This window comes from Dermacentor albipictus, chromosome 1 (assembly GCF_038994185.2).
Source record: "Dermacentor albipictus isolate Rhodes 1998 colony chromosome 1, USDA_Dalb.pri_finalv2, whole genome shotgun sequence".
Lineage (NCBI taxonomy): Eukaryota > Metazoa > Arthropoda > Arachnida > Ixodida > Ixodidae > Dermacentor > Dermacentor albipictus.
In genome coordinates this window covers 169,584,051-169,599,007 of record NC_091821.1, presented here as the reverse complement: position 1 = coordinate 169,599,007, position 14,957 = coordinate 169,584,051, and the positions used below count along the sequence as shown (strand labels likewise).

General features: G+C 48.6%; 1 protein-coding gene and 1 long non-coding RNA gene across 26 annotated transcripts in view; one reads left to right on the top strand and one right to left on the bottom strand.

Moving 5' to 3' along the window:
• The window catches only part of LOC135905737 (uncharacterized), a 131,814-nt gene extending 131,049 nt beyond the window's left edge, over positions 1-765 (bottom strand). For both annotated transcript variants that reach the window (XR_010565461.1, XR_010565460.1), the window contains exon 1: positions 483-765. This is a non-coding gene — a long non-coding RNA (uncharacterized lncRNA). The remainder of the gene's footprint in view (positions 1-482) is intronic.
• The window catches only part of LOC135905734 (inactive dipeptidyl peptidase 10-like), a 480,802-nt gene that overhangs the window by 363,415 nt on the left and 102,430 nt on the right, over positions 1-14,957 (top strand). For 3 of the 24 annotated variants that reach the window (XM_065436740.1, XM_065436738.1, XM_065436730.1), the window contains exon 1: positions 10,076-10,186. The exons of 18 other annotated variants lie outside the window; for them this stretch is intronic. In XM_065436740.1, the coding sequence (XP_065292812.1) occupies positions 10,121-10,186 (66 nt within the window). In that variant the 5' untranslated portion in view covers positions 10,076-10,120. Of the gene's footprint in view, positions 1-3,703; positions 3,761-10,075; positions 10,187-14,957 lie in introns of those variants that run through there. 3 more of the 24 variants (XM_065436741.1, XM_065436731.1, XM_065436723.1) reach the window with 2 other exon arrangements.

Below are 14,957 nucleotides of genomic sequence, written 5' to 3'. Positions count from 1 at the left end.
TTATAAGTTAGAAGGAAAGGCTACTACCAGCATCAAAACAGCGACAAGCGCGAGGTCTCGGGATTTAATCCGAGCCGCGGCGGCCGCATTTCAATGGGGTCCAAATGCTAAAAGATCTCGTGTACGTGCATTATAGTTACATTTTAATGAACCTCATTTGATCAAAATTATTCCGGAGTTCCCTACTACGGCGCACCTCATAATCAGATCGGGGTTTTAGCACGTAAAACGCCAAAGTTCAATTAAGGAGGGGCCTGCCCCTTTAACTGTCGATGCTCTAGAGGACTTTGCCACGGCATAATTGCACTTCTGGCTTACAGGGCACTCGTTGTGGAACACCACGGGGCAAGAGTAATTCCATTCACTGTGCTATACCCTCTGCGTTCCTCGAATCGAAGCGGAAGCGACGCGTTCGCTTCTATCGCGAGCATTTATTAGGCGGTGCGCAAATGCAATGAAATGAATGTATTTAGTTTACTCACGGTGTCTCTTCAAGGCAGCTCTTCGCTGCACCAGATGTCAGTCAACGTGGACTCGCTGAAATTTGTCGTATTTTTCTTTTCACTACACATGATCTGTGCAGGAAGTTTAAACTGCGAAGATATTAACACACGTAAGGAAATGCAGTTTTCGGGGCCTCATTGCTGACTGGTTGTCAAAATGAGAAAGCCTGCATCCCCGGCAGCGCGACAGGCTTGACTTCCTGCTGCTCGCACCCTGGCCGAGTCCTGCACGTCGGCGCTGCGTGATCATTCCCCCGAGGGCTCTCGCTCGTTTCCTTTCGCAAGCGGCAGCGACGCGTTGCGATGCGGACCGACTGCGGGAGCAGCTGTGCCCTCCTCCTCGCTCGCCATTCTCCGACCGGCGCAAGAACAACCGTCGGGATAAACAAACCAGCGTGCGCCGACGCGCGGCTACCGACAGTCGGAACTGACCTTCGCGTCTCCACATCCTCGCCGACCGCACTCGCCGCTTCCATCTCGGCCTTTCGCAACGGCTTAGCGCGGTGCTCCGGCAAGTCTCTCTAATGGAGACGTGCTCGTGCCACGGAGGGCGAAGAAGAGGCTTCACTGCTTGGCGCTTATACCGGAGTGTGGCTGTCTCCTTCAAGGCCGGCTACAGTAGCGCGCTGAACTTGCCTTCCGCTCACGGGAGGCATCTCAGTTTGCCAGTCCGTCTGGGCGCGTCTATCGTTTTTTGTTTCTTCTTACTTTTCTTAAACGCTTACACACACAGTCGTTCTTGTTGGGCTTTTACTGTTTCGTATTTCTCACTGGTAATGGGCGTCACACTTTTGCGGTACAGCTTTTGAGACATTTTCCCCTAAGTCCCGATCGAACTTCACTTTAGTTCCTCCTTTTCCCTCTGCGTCTCCTTCCGCTTTCGCTAGCTTTTACATACACACACACACAAAAAGAAACAGAAAATCAATTCAACGACACTTGCGGGCACGTTTGGTTTTTCATCTTCTCTTTATCTTTCTTTTCTTGATCTACGTGTTCCCTACGACGGTTACGGCGGCCTTTCACGGCTTCCTTTTGCTGAAGATGAACAATGATTCTACATTACATTGACGTTGGGATTTCAAAAGTACCATTCCTACTCAGGAGCAAGCTGACCGGTTCAATTTAGGTAACCTTCAGGAAACCTCATAGGATATGACATAACTAATGAGCGCTAACATGAAACACAGCACAAAGAAAAGTATACATGGACACGGGACAATCATTGTCTACAAGCGTGTCCTCACCCTTGCCTTTGTGCTGTGTTTGTTGTGCTGCGTTTGTTTACCTTTGATTTTATCAGCTTTACAAAACACTGCACTTGCGTAACGGTTCGTTCTCGTAATTAGCAAGTTATGTCGAGACGCGCATTTTTAATGCACACACCTTCCATTTATTTATTTATTTATTTATTTATTTATTTATTTATTTATTTATTTATTTATTTATTTATTTATTTATTTATTTATATTCTCTGTGCCAGTTTTAGTCCTTTGTGGCGCTAGAAATATGAGCGTTTTCTACTGTAATTTACTGTATCTGTCTGAAATGACGTCTGGCGGAGGCTTTTTGGCGTATTGGTTCCGGAGGAATTACACCGACGTGTATGGTGCATGTCCTAGTACTTGAGTTCATAACATCTAATTCCTCGTTCACTAGAGCCATAACCAGCGTGCGAGTCGATTGAGTTTGCTCAGCAAATGGTGCTTCGGTTTTCGTCAGGTTTTCGAGTGATCTGTTTCGTCTGCTGAATTCACTTACGAGTGGTGTCCTTGTTACGTCAAAAAAAAAAAAAAAGAGGGAAGCCTCCTTTCCCAACCTCACCTTCCCTCCCACCCCCCACCCCCCCACCCCCCCAAAAAAAGAAAAGCACCCGCACCTTCTAACTAATTAAAGTGGTTCTGTAGCACGCTTCTACAAAATTCACGGCGCTTCGGACTGCTGTATCTTCCGTCGTCCCTATTCTCTTATGGTTTCCGCTATCGCATCATCAAATACAAATGTCACTACTGCCGGATCTGTGTGGACGTTAGAGCACAGTGCTTTTTTACGAGATGAGAGGGAGAGAGAGAAAAAAGGATGAAACTATTTACAATATACATGGCATGGCTTTGTACCATTGACCGAGTATCGCCGACATTTCACGTGTGCTCTTCCGCGGGTGACACCGAGCACGTTTGCAATTACGAAAGGGGAAACATATCCATGCTGGTGTTTAAGTGGATTGGAGAAGCTGATGCGCAGTTGGTAGCGAGAGGCACGCAAAAAAACCCTTTCATTTTGCAGATTTTCTGTGAGATATATACAGTAGCAAAGTTCAACTTTGACGAAGATATATAGCTTTATTCACGTTTCAATAGCTGAGCCTTGTGGGTGAATCTTAGATAAGATTTGAAGCGCGCGTCCAACTACGCAATGGTAAATGAATGTGCGGCCTAATCTGCAAATGGCAAATGAAGGCACCTGCGTACGACGTCATCTGTAGTACATTTAGCACGGCAGTGTATAAATGTTCATTTTAATAGTACTTTAATAGGCAGTAATTTCTTGGCCAGTAAAAAAATTCAGCAGATTAAGAACCTGAACGAATACATAAATGTAAATAACTTCCCAAAACGATGGCGCACTTGAGGCTGCGAACAAGGACCATGCGCTGTCGCTGCAGTGTGCATGCGTGTTTTTGCGCGACCGTAGAAGCGCAGCAAAACACTTATTCAGAAATTTTGCTGCGGTTCGAGGAAGACGTTTCCGGCAGTGAGGAGGAAAGAGGAAAACAGAGCGTTTCAAATCGTGCCAAGCGCGTGAGAACGGTGCAGCGGGGAAGGCTGCCCCTGGCGCGCCGAGATTGCTCCGCACTACGTGCTTCGGTGCTTTAGGGTAGACTTAGGCGCCGCGCTGTCTTCCCGTGTCACGAGGGCGAGACACTGCTGTTCTGGCACACTCCCGCCGCCACATGTTTCGCTAGCCGCGCGTTCAACCTCTTCCTCAAGGACACCGGTAAACAAGTGCACGACTCCGCAGGTGCGTGGGAGGAGAGCTCTGTGCTCGCCGTCGCAGCCGCGAACGCCACGCGTAGAAAATGAACATTGTCCTAGCGAAAAGAGACGCGGGCCAGCGAATAGGAGACGGCAGGCCAGCTGACAATACGACGGCACACTGTAGAGCCCGCGCGTGCGAGCCGTTAGCTTCCCGATATCGGGATTGTCGGCAAAACTATGACGCTACCGCACAGGACTTACTTGACGCCTCTTTTATACGTAAGAATACCTTGGTTTGTATTAGCCAAACTTCGATTGCTTTGCGGAGAAGGGAATACCGGCTTTTTGGTCAATTTTGTTTGCAATTACTTTGAATATACGAGTGTTCTGACGCTTAAATTTGATTGTTTTTTTATTACATTGTTCTGTTTTCCTTGTTTAGCGCGATTTTATTGTTTTAACTATGAACAGGCCAGCCCAGTAGTGCACGTCGCTAATTTTAAATTGTGCGTAGATCTTTCATTATAGCACGCTGCAATGATACTTTTGTGGGGAATCTTTGCTTGAGAGGTGCTCTGCTCGTATAAATTCTTTTCTCCAGTACGGCAATATTCCGTTCAAAGAGCCTTTGGCGTAGCTCTTCCGGGTGTGAACTTTGCAGAACAGTGTCGCACTAATGAGTGGGCTGGCGTGGCGGTAAGCCTTGCTGTTTCACCATTTCTAATGTCTTACATTGTAGCTATAGTCTCCTTATGGCGTAAAGTCTTGCCAACGCCATGAGATAAACAAAAGGTTTAAATCCGAGCATAATCTCCGTTTGAGTGCTTCCGCCCACGGTAACAAGCAGTTTCCGTGGCACTGCAACGACGACTGGTGAACTGACGTTAAGCAGTAATAAATATTCACGCTTGTTATACCTGCATGCGTTCCAGCTCTGGTAAATAGTACGCAGTGTGTTTTTATTATTGCGATTTCAACCTTCTGGAGGATCAATTAGGAGCCACCGCGTCGACCATTTCGCCTCTACCGAGTCGCCAAAACTGAAAAAGGAAAGGTAAACGCATATTATGGTGGCAAAAAAAAAAAACGCTATTTCGCAAAGTCTAGCTCACTCCTCAAAACCGTGGTCTCGCTCATGGAAAGGGCGCTTCGTTCGCACTGCCGCCTCCTTTCTCAGCTCCACCAGCCTTTCCGTTTCCCTATTAATCAAGTTGGGTCCTCTGGCAGTCAGGTAATCGAGTCGCTAACGCGTTTAGCTGTCTGTGCTTGCCGTTTCTAACAGAATAAGTCTTGGGCCGGCTTGCATAGCGTGCTTCGGGTAGAGGGGCACACTCGAGGCCCGTATCCGAGATAAATGCGCGGTACGCGCTGCACACTCATCCGCAAACCAATTTCCTCCTGGGACCGCCGAGTCGGTTCCTGATCCGGTTCGACCCCTCGGCGCCGCGATCGGCCACTGTTGCCGCGCGGCCGCCAGCAATCATATCGGGGACTCCGGGTGTGCCGTGGCCTCTAGACCCCCCCACTTTTTTTGTCTTTTCTTTCTCTGAGACTTCCGGCACAACGGGAATGCCGCGACCGAAAGTCGCGCTCACGTCAGCCGGCACACATCGTGCGTTCCCAGTGACGGTCAAAGCCGATGGGACCCCAGGTCTGGATCCGCAATCACCACAGGGGTGTTCGTAATCACGTGTGTCTGTCAATCTTGATAGCCATCCCAGGGCTCGCATTTGCTGAAAATTACTTGTACCAATACTGATACCGGACATACCATCAGCGAAGGCGACCGGTCAATGGCAAGGAACACTTGCGTAAAAGAAATTTCTCTATTTGGCTCCTGAAGCCGAATTCCCAAAATGGTTCTTTCGTAAGTGCCGTTTGCCAGTGGACGACTGCCTTCGCTAATGATATGTCCGACATAACTATTGGATAACATCTGATCTTGCGACCGCATTTAGCTTTACGAATCAAAATCTTTCTTGGCTAGTATGCGATAATGCGAAGGTTCCTTTTGCTCAATTCTATTTCTTTCTTATGATCATCCGTTCACAGTCGGCCGATTTTGGTGATTACGAAGCGCGAAAAAGACTAGCTTTGGAATGGAATGGCTACATTATCCCAGCCATGAATTCAGCTCCAAATAAGCCAGAAGGAGTCAGCCAGTGAAAAGCACCTCAGAGTTAAAAGAAAAAAAAAAGTGGATGAATTCCCAGTGTTGCTGGGCCCGCATTCAGGAGAAGCACGCAGACCCAACGCAAAATTGTAATCTACATGACGCAAAGCTTGTTTGATTTTAGCAAGGTAGCAGCAGTAACGGAGGACACGACCACATCCTCGTCGCCTGCAGGTTGTTCACGGCCTGCGTGTCATGAGGTCAAAGGCGATGTAGGATATGCTTGTCGAGTGAAGAATGTCGATGAGAGTTTGTATGGGCACAAAGGAGTACGACACATATCTAAATAAAATTAAGGCTTCATACCCAATGTGTCAGAGTAGCACATCCGTTCCAGGGAATTGACCACGAATGGGCACATACTCAATGACACATACCCAGTGAACCAAGTGTTTACTAGACTAGACAATAGCCAGCAGCAAGTTGTCTATTCGGGCGCATACCGAGTGGCCCGAGTTGTCTACTAACACGATAACAGTATAGGCAGACTTCACCAATTTTTGGACTCATCTAGCAGAAAATGTGGCAGATCCCGAAGGCAGTGCAGCCGGACAACGTCCTCCGAACGTTTCAAAGAGGGACTTTGGCACGAGAGAAGCATGCCTGCGATCGTGGCCTAATGGTTAGAGCATTGGGATGCTGTGCTGTTTCGATCATGCCAATCGGTCAGTCATTTATGGCATCATAGGCGAACTTCACCCACTTTAGAGGCATCTCAAAGAAAACTCGAGGTCGCTTGAGCGCACGCGAGTGCGACAATGTGTGCAGGATGTCGCAAGTTTGAAAGACGTACGAGGTATAGAAACGTCACTTTGAAGGATGACAGTGTACAAGCTCACCCGTGACGCATGCGCGTGCAGCTGTTTTCGCGTCACAATCATCACAATATTGCATACTTGGGGAGTTGACGGTGCAAAGTTCTGGCCTAGCTTTGTATAGCTTTTTCCCGCATATACATATATTCGGCAAGGAAACGTCGACGAATGCCAAACCACGGAGAAGAGCCAAAGAAACCTTCGCTTTAATATGGTGTTGCGCTATACAACTGTTCGTAAAAGCAGGTGCCGGCTAATCGTGATGCTTGACATGTTATTGAAGCCACTGGACAATGGCAAACAGCATTTACGATAATCTGTGAATTAGACCCCTGGTGCACGAGGATGATTTGTGATTATTTGGCGCCTGTTTGCTGGCCTTTGGCGATGAGTCGTAGTGCCAAATCAAAACACGTTGTTGCTTGAAACAGGGGCTCTTTGAATTCAGCCTGAAATTCCTTGAGGATACGGCGACACCAAAGAGCTCGTCCAAAACATGCGAGGAAGCCGTTTTTAAGGCGAGGCTTTCTTTGCCAACGCTCCCGGACTTTCCTGGCCGTGGCTGTCGGCTGATGCTGCTGTCCTGCCGAATAGATCACACCTAAAAAAACTTAATTACTTGCCCGATGGTGGACTTGAACCTCAGTCCCACTCCCCCAGCGCAGCAGCCCAATGCTCTAACTATTAGGCCACAGTCGCACGTATACTTCTATCGTGCCAACCTCGACTAGCTCTTCGAGGTGGCCGCTATCAACTTGTGTCACACGGGTGCGCGATAGTACACGCGCGTGCTCCAGTTTCCTTTACGCCAAAGACGCAGGAATGAAAATGAGCCAATTTGTAGCCTCTCATTAGCCGCTTCAGGAAAGCTTCGCTTCACATAGATTCTGAGATGTGCGTTGTATCTGCATACTTTTTCTTCATTAATCAGGTGTGACAACGGAGGCATGAGCATGCTGTTTACTTTGCTCTATTGGGCTTCACCTCCAAAAGCTAAAGGTTTACTACGAGGAAGCACGTCGTATGAATGGGCCCAAATTTATGTCCACCAGCTGGTCGACGTAAATTGCTGTGTGCCAAGATTTCATCACACTGGTGTTTCTCTATTCCGGCCTCATATGAATGCGGCTGCCATGCCAGGGAATCGAAACGGCGCCCCCGTGTTCAGCGGCACAGCTTCCATAGCCGCCTAGCCAGCGCAGTGGGTAGAATAAACAACGGAGCGCTATGTTTTGAGAACTGCGCAAGAGGGAAGACAAGGCAAGAAGTCCAAAACAAACTATACGGGTGTTGCACGCATGCTTGTGTAAACGCGCAGTTCCACGTTCTCTCCCGTTTCAGTTCCTCTCCCGAGACGAAGCTCGACGAGCTGCGATCACGAAATGTCGTTTTATCGCGTGCGCTGCTCGCTTTGAGCCGAAATGAACTTTGCGAAAAAAACTCTCCCGAAAGCACAACGCTGCGACGGGTGCCACTGCAGCACTATCTTTGCCGCATGGCACCGCGTAGAGGCAGCGTTATTTGGAGCACTGAGCGGGTTTGGCGTCCTTTGCCTTCCGCCTTCGGTTGCGCCTATTAAGTACACGTTATAAACACAAGGCCGCCGTCGTTGAGCCATCGCCGTACCGATTAGAAAGTGTGGCACTTAACATGTGTGGTTTTCAAAATTTAGTAGAACAGTACTAGTAGATATCTACTGAAGTTTACACAAATTTCAAGGTATAAACGGCTAAAGAGCGTTAGGTGTATATGTTCTTTGAAGCACCAAGCTCAGAACCGTCATCTTTGGCAACAAGAAGAGATATCAAAATCTACTATCCTTCTTTTATCGAAATGTTTCATACGAAAGAAAATTGATTTATCGCCTCTTATTTCAAGCCGTCCCACGCTCACACTCGCCCTGCAAAAATCTCGACTATGAAACAAGATGTCATGGTAATATTTTTGCATGTATAGGACTTAGCGTACTGATCATACTACGTTAAAGAGGTGGGTGAATAGTTGATCGCGCAAATTATGTGTCTTCCTTGTTTCTGTAATTGTTTAAAGTACTGTGACAATGAATTAAAATCACGTTGATGTCACGTCTACATAATCACTGCCAGTTCGGACACAACAGACAGCACTTTCTTTTTTTCAAGCCAGCACCCGGCAACCGAAATCGATTTTGTGCTGATAGCCAAAGCATGAGTGCTCGCTAAAGGACGGTGTTAGTTGTCAGGCTGGAACCTCCAGGCCAAATCTAATACATGACTGCTCAGAGGTGGTTAACGACGAGCAATCAGCTGTGAAATACTGCTTATGGCATCCGCGCACTGCGAGCAGCTCTCGTAAACGGGCACTGAAAATGCGCCGAAGTCCTCGACACGGCATGCACCAACTGTACTCCCGACGTAATCCCCGTGGTTGTTGTCTTCAATATCCGACTTGTGAAGTTCTCTGGCAGGCGCGCTCAGACTCTGAGGTGAAGCCTGCGCCATTATCCGGCTCACCCGCTTTGGTGGCGACGGTGGTATGCGCCTAAGCATCGGATCGCGTTTTCGACTCCATAGGACGCGGCTGCCGCAGGTCGGTGGGGGCGGAAGGGAAGAAGGCTCGTGCACCGCGCCGTAGGTGGACGGTGAAGAACCTCAGGTGATCGAAATTGATCCAGAGCCCCCTACTATACGGCGCCTCGCATAGCGCGTGAGGTGCCTTGGAACGTTAAGGGCCATAAGTTAACATTTCGTTAATGCGATTATTTGCAGGAATAAACGGCAGCAGTTACAAAAGGCATGATTAAACCACATTTCTTTCTTATTTATTTTAGCGTGGAGCCTCTTGTGGATAACGGAGAAGACGTTCGCATAAAAAAAAACAAAGAAAAAGAAAATACGTTTTTCAAGTTGGGACAAGAACACACAGGCTATGTCTGCCCGAGCACCTGTTGCGGCAGGGTTTTATATTGGAACAAGAACACGCACACTGCGCGAGGTCTTGATGCCTTTCATACCTGCGCTTTCGAAGCCCCTGCTTCTGTCTTCATACCGCAGCACGGACATTGAGCTGTCGACGATTACAGCACGCTAAGTTGTGCGTAGGATCTTGCTGTTAATTAGCGTAGGTATATGCATCGACGGCGTATATGCATCGACGGCTACGTTTTTTATACTGATTCAGCGAGAAAGAAACAAGAAACACAACGTCCACACTTCACGTATATTTGTTTTGGCTTTTGCTTTGCGGGGCACATTCACTTGAGCTAAGTGCGCACTTTTCATCAACGGCTCCCATCTGTTTTCCCCACCCGCGGATGAGACAAAAAAGAAGAAAAAAATGGCAGCTTTCGCGTTTCCGCGCGCACAGATTGTGACAAATCGAGGAAAGCTGGAAACTAAAGTCCTTCTTGAAGCGGCCAGTGGATGCATTTAAAGAGCAGATGCCGGTCGGCAACAACAGCATCACGAGCGGCCCTGCGGAGTCAGGTGCGCGAGCGGAGGCCCGGGACGAGGAGGCGGCGAGCGCCGACGACGAGTCCCGCGGGGTGGCGCGACCGTCGCATACTTGTGGCGCCTGGTGGAATGCCTGCGCATGCGCGCGCTCTCGCTGCTCTAGCCGTCCGCCCGCGGAGCGCCGGCGGGGGAGACGGCGCGGACATGTTGAAGGGTCAGCATGACTTCGTCCGCCGAGCCGAAAAAGAAGCCCGCCGCCACTCCGGTGCCGCAGGACCCGAATGCGGTAAATAGAAAACCCGGTCTAATTTTTTCTCCTCGTTTCTTCCTTTTTTTCCCCCCCTCGGGCGTGCCTCCATCGCGAGGCCTTCGCCGTCGCTGTTGCCGGCTTTGGCCTCGCGCTCCTTGCATTCACGTGTCGCTGTTGATATCGAGAAGGGGGCCGGGTCTGTCGGGTGACCGCTCGCGCGCTAGCCGCCCGCCGCGTGCGTTGCCGCCGCTCCCCCCTCCTTTCTTGTGCGCGCGTGAGAGCGCTCTTTTTCAAAGTGTGTTCCACCGCTTGCCTACAGGCCTGCCAGACGTCTGGCTCGCCGGCGCTGGTGTCCAAACCAAACATCTCCGCGGTTCGTGAGCGTGTTGTTTTGCGGATATAGCATATGTTCACGCATTTCTCTTGTTCGAGTAGCGTGACTCTGGGAGTTGTCGCAAAACAGCATGTGCCCTTAGTCGGGCCTCTCTTTCAGTGCTCGACATTCTCCGGCTATCCAGCTACGTGCCCGAAATGAAAAACGCCGCGCAGTGGCCGTTATCGAGTGCCCAAATTTAATTCGTAGCAACGCAGAAAAAGAAAAGCCGTAAGTAGCCTGCCCGCTGACTTTATGAAAATGTTTGCTGCGCATCGGAACATGGGCAATACGGGACACACAGAAGCGCTGTGTGTGTGTACCTTTAGTGTAGTTCCTGCTGCGACGCGTTGTGAAACTTTCGTCATATGCAGTGCCAGTTAGCCTAAAGCTCCACATTGCTTTAATGGGTCCGTATCGTATATGCGCCAGTTTTAGTACCGCGCAGTAGCACTGTCGGTCGTGTCGCGGAGCATGAATTGTGATCATCCGGCAAACAGAGGGGCTGTGTGGAGTCGAGGTGAATAAGGCAAATGAAAAAGAAAGCGAATTCTGATGCATTTTATCATTCATTGAAAAATCGAAAGAACGAAAGGCGTGCCTCTGTCATTGTTTCATTGCGCCCCGACAAAAATGGTTTGCCACGCGGCTATGCTGTGGTCTTCTCCGCAGTACTCTATCGCCTAACAGGAAAGCAAACGTTCACGAAGAAATAGAAAAGTGTTTTATTTTTCTTCTTTTTTTTTCTCTCTCTCTCTTTGTGATGGTGATTGCCTTTAGTGTATTTACGCTTGTTTTACGTGTTTTACGCTTGTTATGATTTATCGAGACAGCGCACCCGTGTTTACAATGAGCAAACATTTAAGATGACTACTGTCTCGCTCGCAACCTGACCGCATTGCCCGCATAGATTGTAATTTGGCTTGTAGTAGTCGCTTTGAAGTTAGGGATGCCAGTGTTGTGTGATCTCGGCAAAGGTAAATTCGGTTGTATTGTTCGAACTGTGTTTTATTATAGTTCACGAGAAAGATAACTAGAAGTGCCTTGTAATGGTAAGATTCAAACTCTAACCATAGTTGCAGAAGACCCGGTCCGACACTGTTAGACCAAGATACTGCCACATGTAATCGATACACACACACAAGAATAACAAGAAAACGAGTTGAGCAAATTACTTAACGCTTGCACAAAAACCTATGTTCTCAAAAATACATGTAATGTTTCGAGCTTTAAAGTATTCTCGATGTGGCAAGTAACATTACTCAGACGCGATTTGTAGCTTTTTCCACAAGTGAAAGCTGCTACTCCTGCTGGGCATATGTATGCGAGTAGCATTTTTCACGTACTATAACCTAATCTAAATATAAGAAAGATTGTGCCCGAACAATGTCATTATAATCAAATGCACCGGGGGTGATGCTACTCTATACTTGAGCTTATCGGAAGGCACACTGACATATGGCCAGCCTAAAGCGAAAGTTGCTTCTGCATAATAACAAGTCCATGCCACCTCTGCTGAACTATAGCAGTTTTTGTTGCAATGCCCTTATTTTCTTGGCTCTAAATCACCATTATCGAACAACTGAGCTGCATAATAATTGCGTTGCTACAAAAAGCTTGCATGGCTTCGCGTGCTAGGACCATATACCGGGCCCAACGTGTGCATTAGGACCGAGCTCGTGTCACAATACCATCATGAAACAATTTGCGATGTGGCGGACATTTATTTTCTAAGGCAAATCGCATGCCTCAGTGTGCATATATATATATATATATATATATATATATATATATATATATATATATATATATATATATATATATATATATATATATATGAGAAAGGAAACAATACTTCGGCCTAATGAGTAAGTGCAGCATCATCCAGCACCAGTTTATCGAGCGGCCACTTGTTTTGGAAACTCGAGACGCAGCTTGTGTAAATCGATGTTTAATTCAACGACTGGACGGATAAGCGTTCCCCTACGATGCGATATCTCGGCTTTCGATACACTCTCTTTCTCTTTCGCTTCGCATTGTGGCATTACCCAGCAGCGTACACATAATCCACGCGTCTTCTTTTCGAGGCCAGTTATAGACCGCTGCCGAGCAAGCATGCCCAGCTTTCGAAACGCTTCGATGGCGACGCGCGCGCGCTCTCACAGCGGGCCCCTTATCTGCCGGGTCGAAGGTGCACGATGAACCTGCTCGTGAAAGCGGATTTGAGTCACCTGCCCCGCCGGCGCCCGTGAAAGTCCACCTTTCCTCCCGTATGCTGTGTTATTTTTCCCCCCGCCGCCACCGCACTTCCTTTGTCCCACCGCTGCTGCGTTGCCGGTGTTTTCTGCGCTTGCCTCTTGCGCCTCTTCGCGCCAGTTCTCTTCAATTCGCGCGTCGTCCCCGTTCGCGAAGCGCAATCTCCTGGCGCGACGCCAGCACCTCTCAGAGCCGAGCGAAGGTGCGACGCTGGATGGAAATGCGTGAATAAACAAATTACTCTCACTCTCTCAGCGCCATACGCACTGTAGTGACCGGCCTACGCGGCGCTTGTGCACCCGCTGGCCTACTGCACTTTGCTCTGTCTCTATTATGCGGCCTCGACGCTCGCAGCTTGAAAACTTTCCCGCCGAGGGAGCGCTAGAGGTTTTCGCGAAGAGCAGCTTCTCCTCTGTGAAAGCGCGCTTCCGTCCACGCACGTGTGTTGTTTCTGCCGCTCAGCGTTCTCGGCGTTTTATTTTCCAGCGGCGCTGAATGTGGGAGTAGCGCAGACGTATTCTCCGGTTCAACTTGAATCGGCGAAACCGGTGAATTTGAAGACAAAGTGCTCGCGCCGGTCCGGCGACGCCTGTAAGCGCATCTATTGTAGCTGGGTTTTCTCCTCGTCGTGAACTGGTGCTCCGTTCGGGCCATGGCGAAACTGCTGACGCCATTCGCCAATGGCTGAACCATTCCTAAACAATGATGTAACGTTTATCCGCTGTCTCTGAAGTAAAATGCCTGACTGCAGAGAATCCCTGCCCTCCGCTTCGGCAAGCCTGTAGCGCGGGCACATCTGTTGTGCTGAACGTCATTCTATAAATTCCGCTCATCTTTCTGTTGAATTTTGTTGCTTTCAGTGGACCATTTTCGTGCTATTTAAAATTATGAGTGGTGTTTGCAAGTTTGCTCGTCAAATTCAACAAGTCTGGCCGGGATAATTCAGGGATTGTATTCTGATTCTATTTTGCTTTCCAATCCTCGTCAGTGGTACGAGTGGCGCTCTGCCTACTTAATCACCAGGGCCGGAATTCACAGAAAGCTCTTATGCTAGAATTGTTTGAAAGAAAATAGGTAAAGCCAATCCTGACACTGGACATATAATTAGCGAAGGGGGCTGGCCAACGGGAAAGATCACTTACTAAAAAAGAGATTTGTGAATTCGGCTCCAGGACTGGTATTCACAAAAAGCTGTTACGCTAAAATTGTTCGTGGGAGCAAATTCCAGCCAATCCTGATTTTGGACATATTATTAGCGGAGGCGTCTGCCAGTGGCAAAGAACGCTTACGAACGAAATTCTTCGTGAATTCGGCCGCAAGATCAGCCGTTCGTGAAAGATGGACGATAAGAAATGAAGAGAATCGTGCGAAAGGAATCATTGGATTGTGCATACCTCTATTTATTTCTCACGTTTAAACGATGTTCTTCAGAACGCATAGAATGTCTTCTTTCCTTTTTTTTGTTATGTTTAGTGAAGCTGCAGTCTAAAACAGAAATGTAACGGAGAAGGAAACTAGCGGTCGTTGTTTACAAAAGAACTGGGCCTGCTTTCACAAAACTTGGCCCGTATTTACAAACTTGACCCGTATTCGCGCAGCGGCCCGTAAGAACAAGTAAAATTCAACAATGACAGCGATCGTAAATACTGGCAATCACAAACACTTACGAACGAAAAGATTACCGAATTCGGATATTTTTTCATTGGTCATCGTCGCTACGGTCGTCTCATCATCACGCCGATCGCTATCGTGAACGACGGACGTCCAAATGCCGTCCAATGAGCGAACGCTCTTACATAAGCGACGTGTGGCGAATACGGGCCCTGTTTGCCGGGGCCCGTGTTTGAATTGCGAATACGGATGAAGTTTTACATGCTACACAGTACCCGTTGGTGACCCGGCTTTCAGTGCTACTGATAAGTTTCCGTACTATAAGTGCTGACGTAGCAGGCACAATAAAATGAGAAAAGCAAACGTTTCAGCGACGGAACCCTGACCGACATACGTTGGTGCGCTGATCGCGCTGACCTAGACCGAGGACCCGCATCCCGTCGTACTTGACCTTGCGACGCTTTGCGCTGCGACGACCGCGTGGCTCCCGTTTTGTTCCGCCGCCTGCCTTTACTGCCGCCTCCCTGCGTCTTCCGCGTCGACCTTTTTCTGTGCTCCGCGAATGAA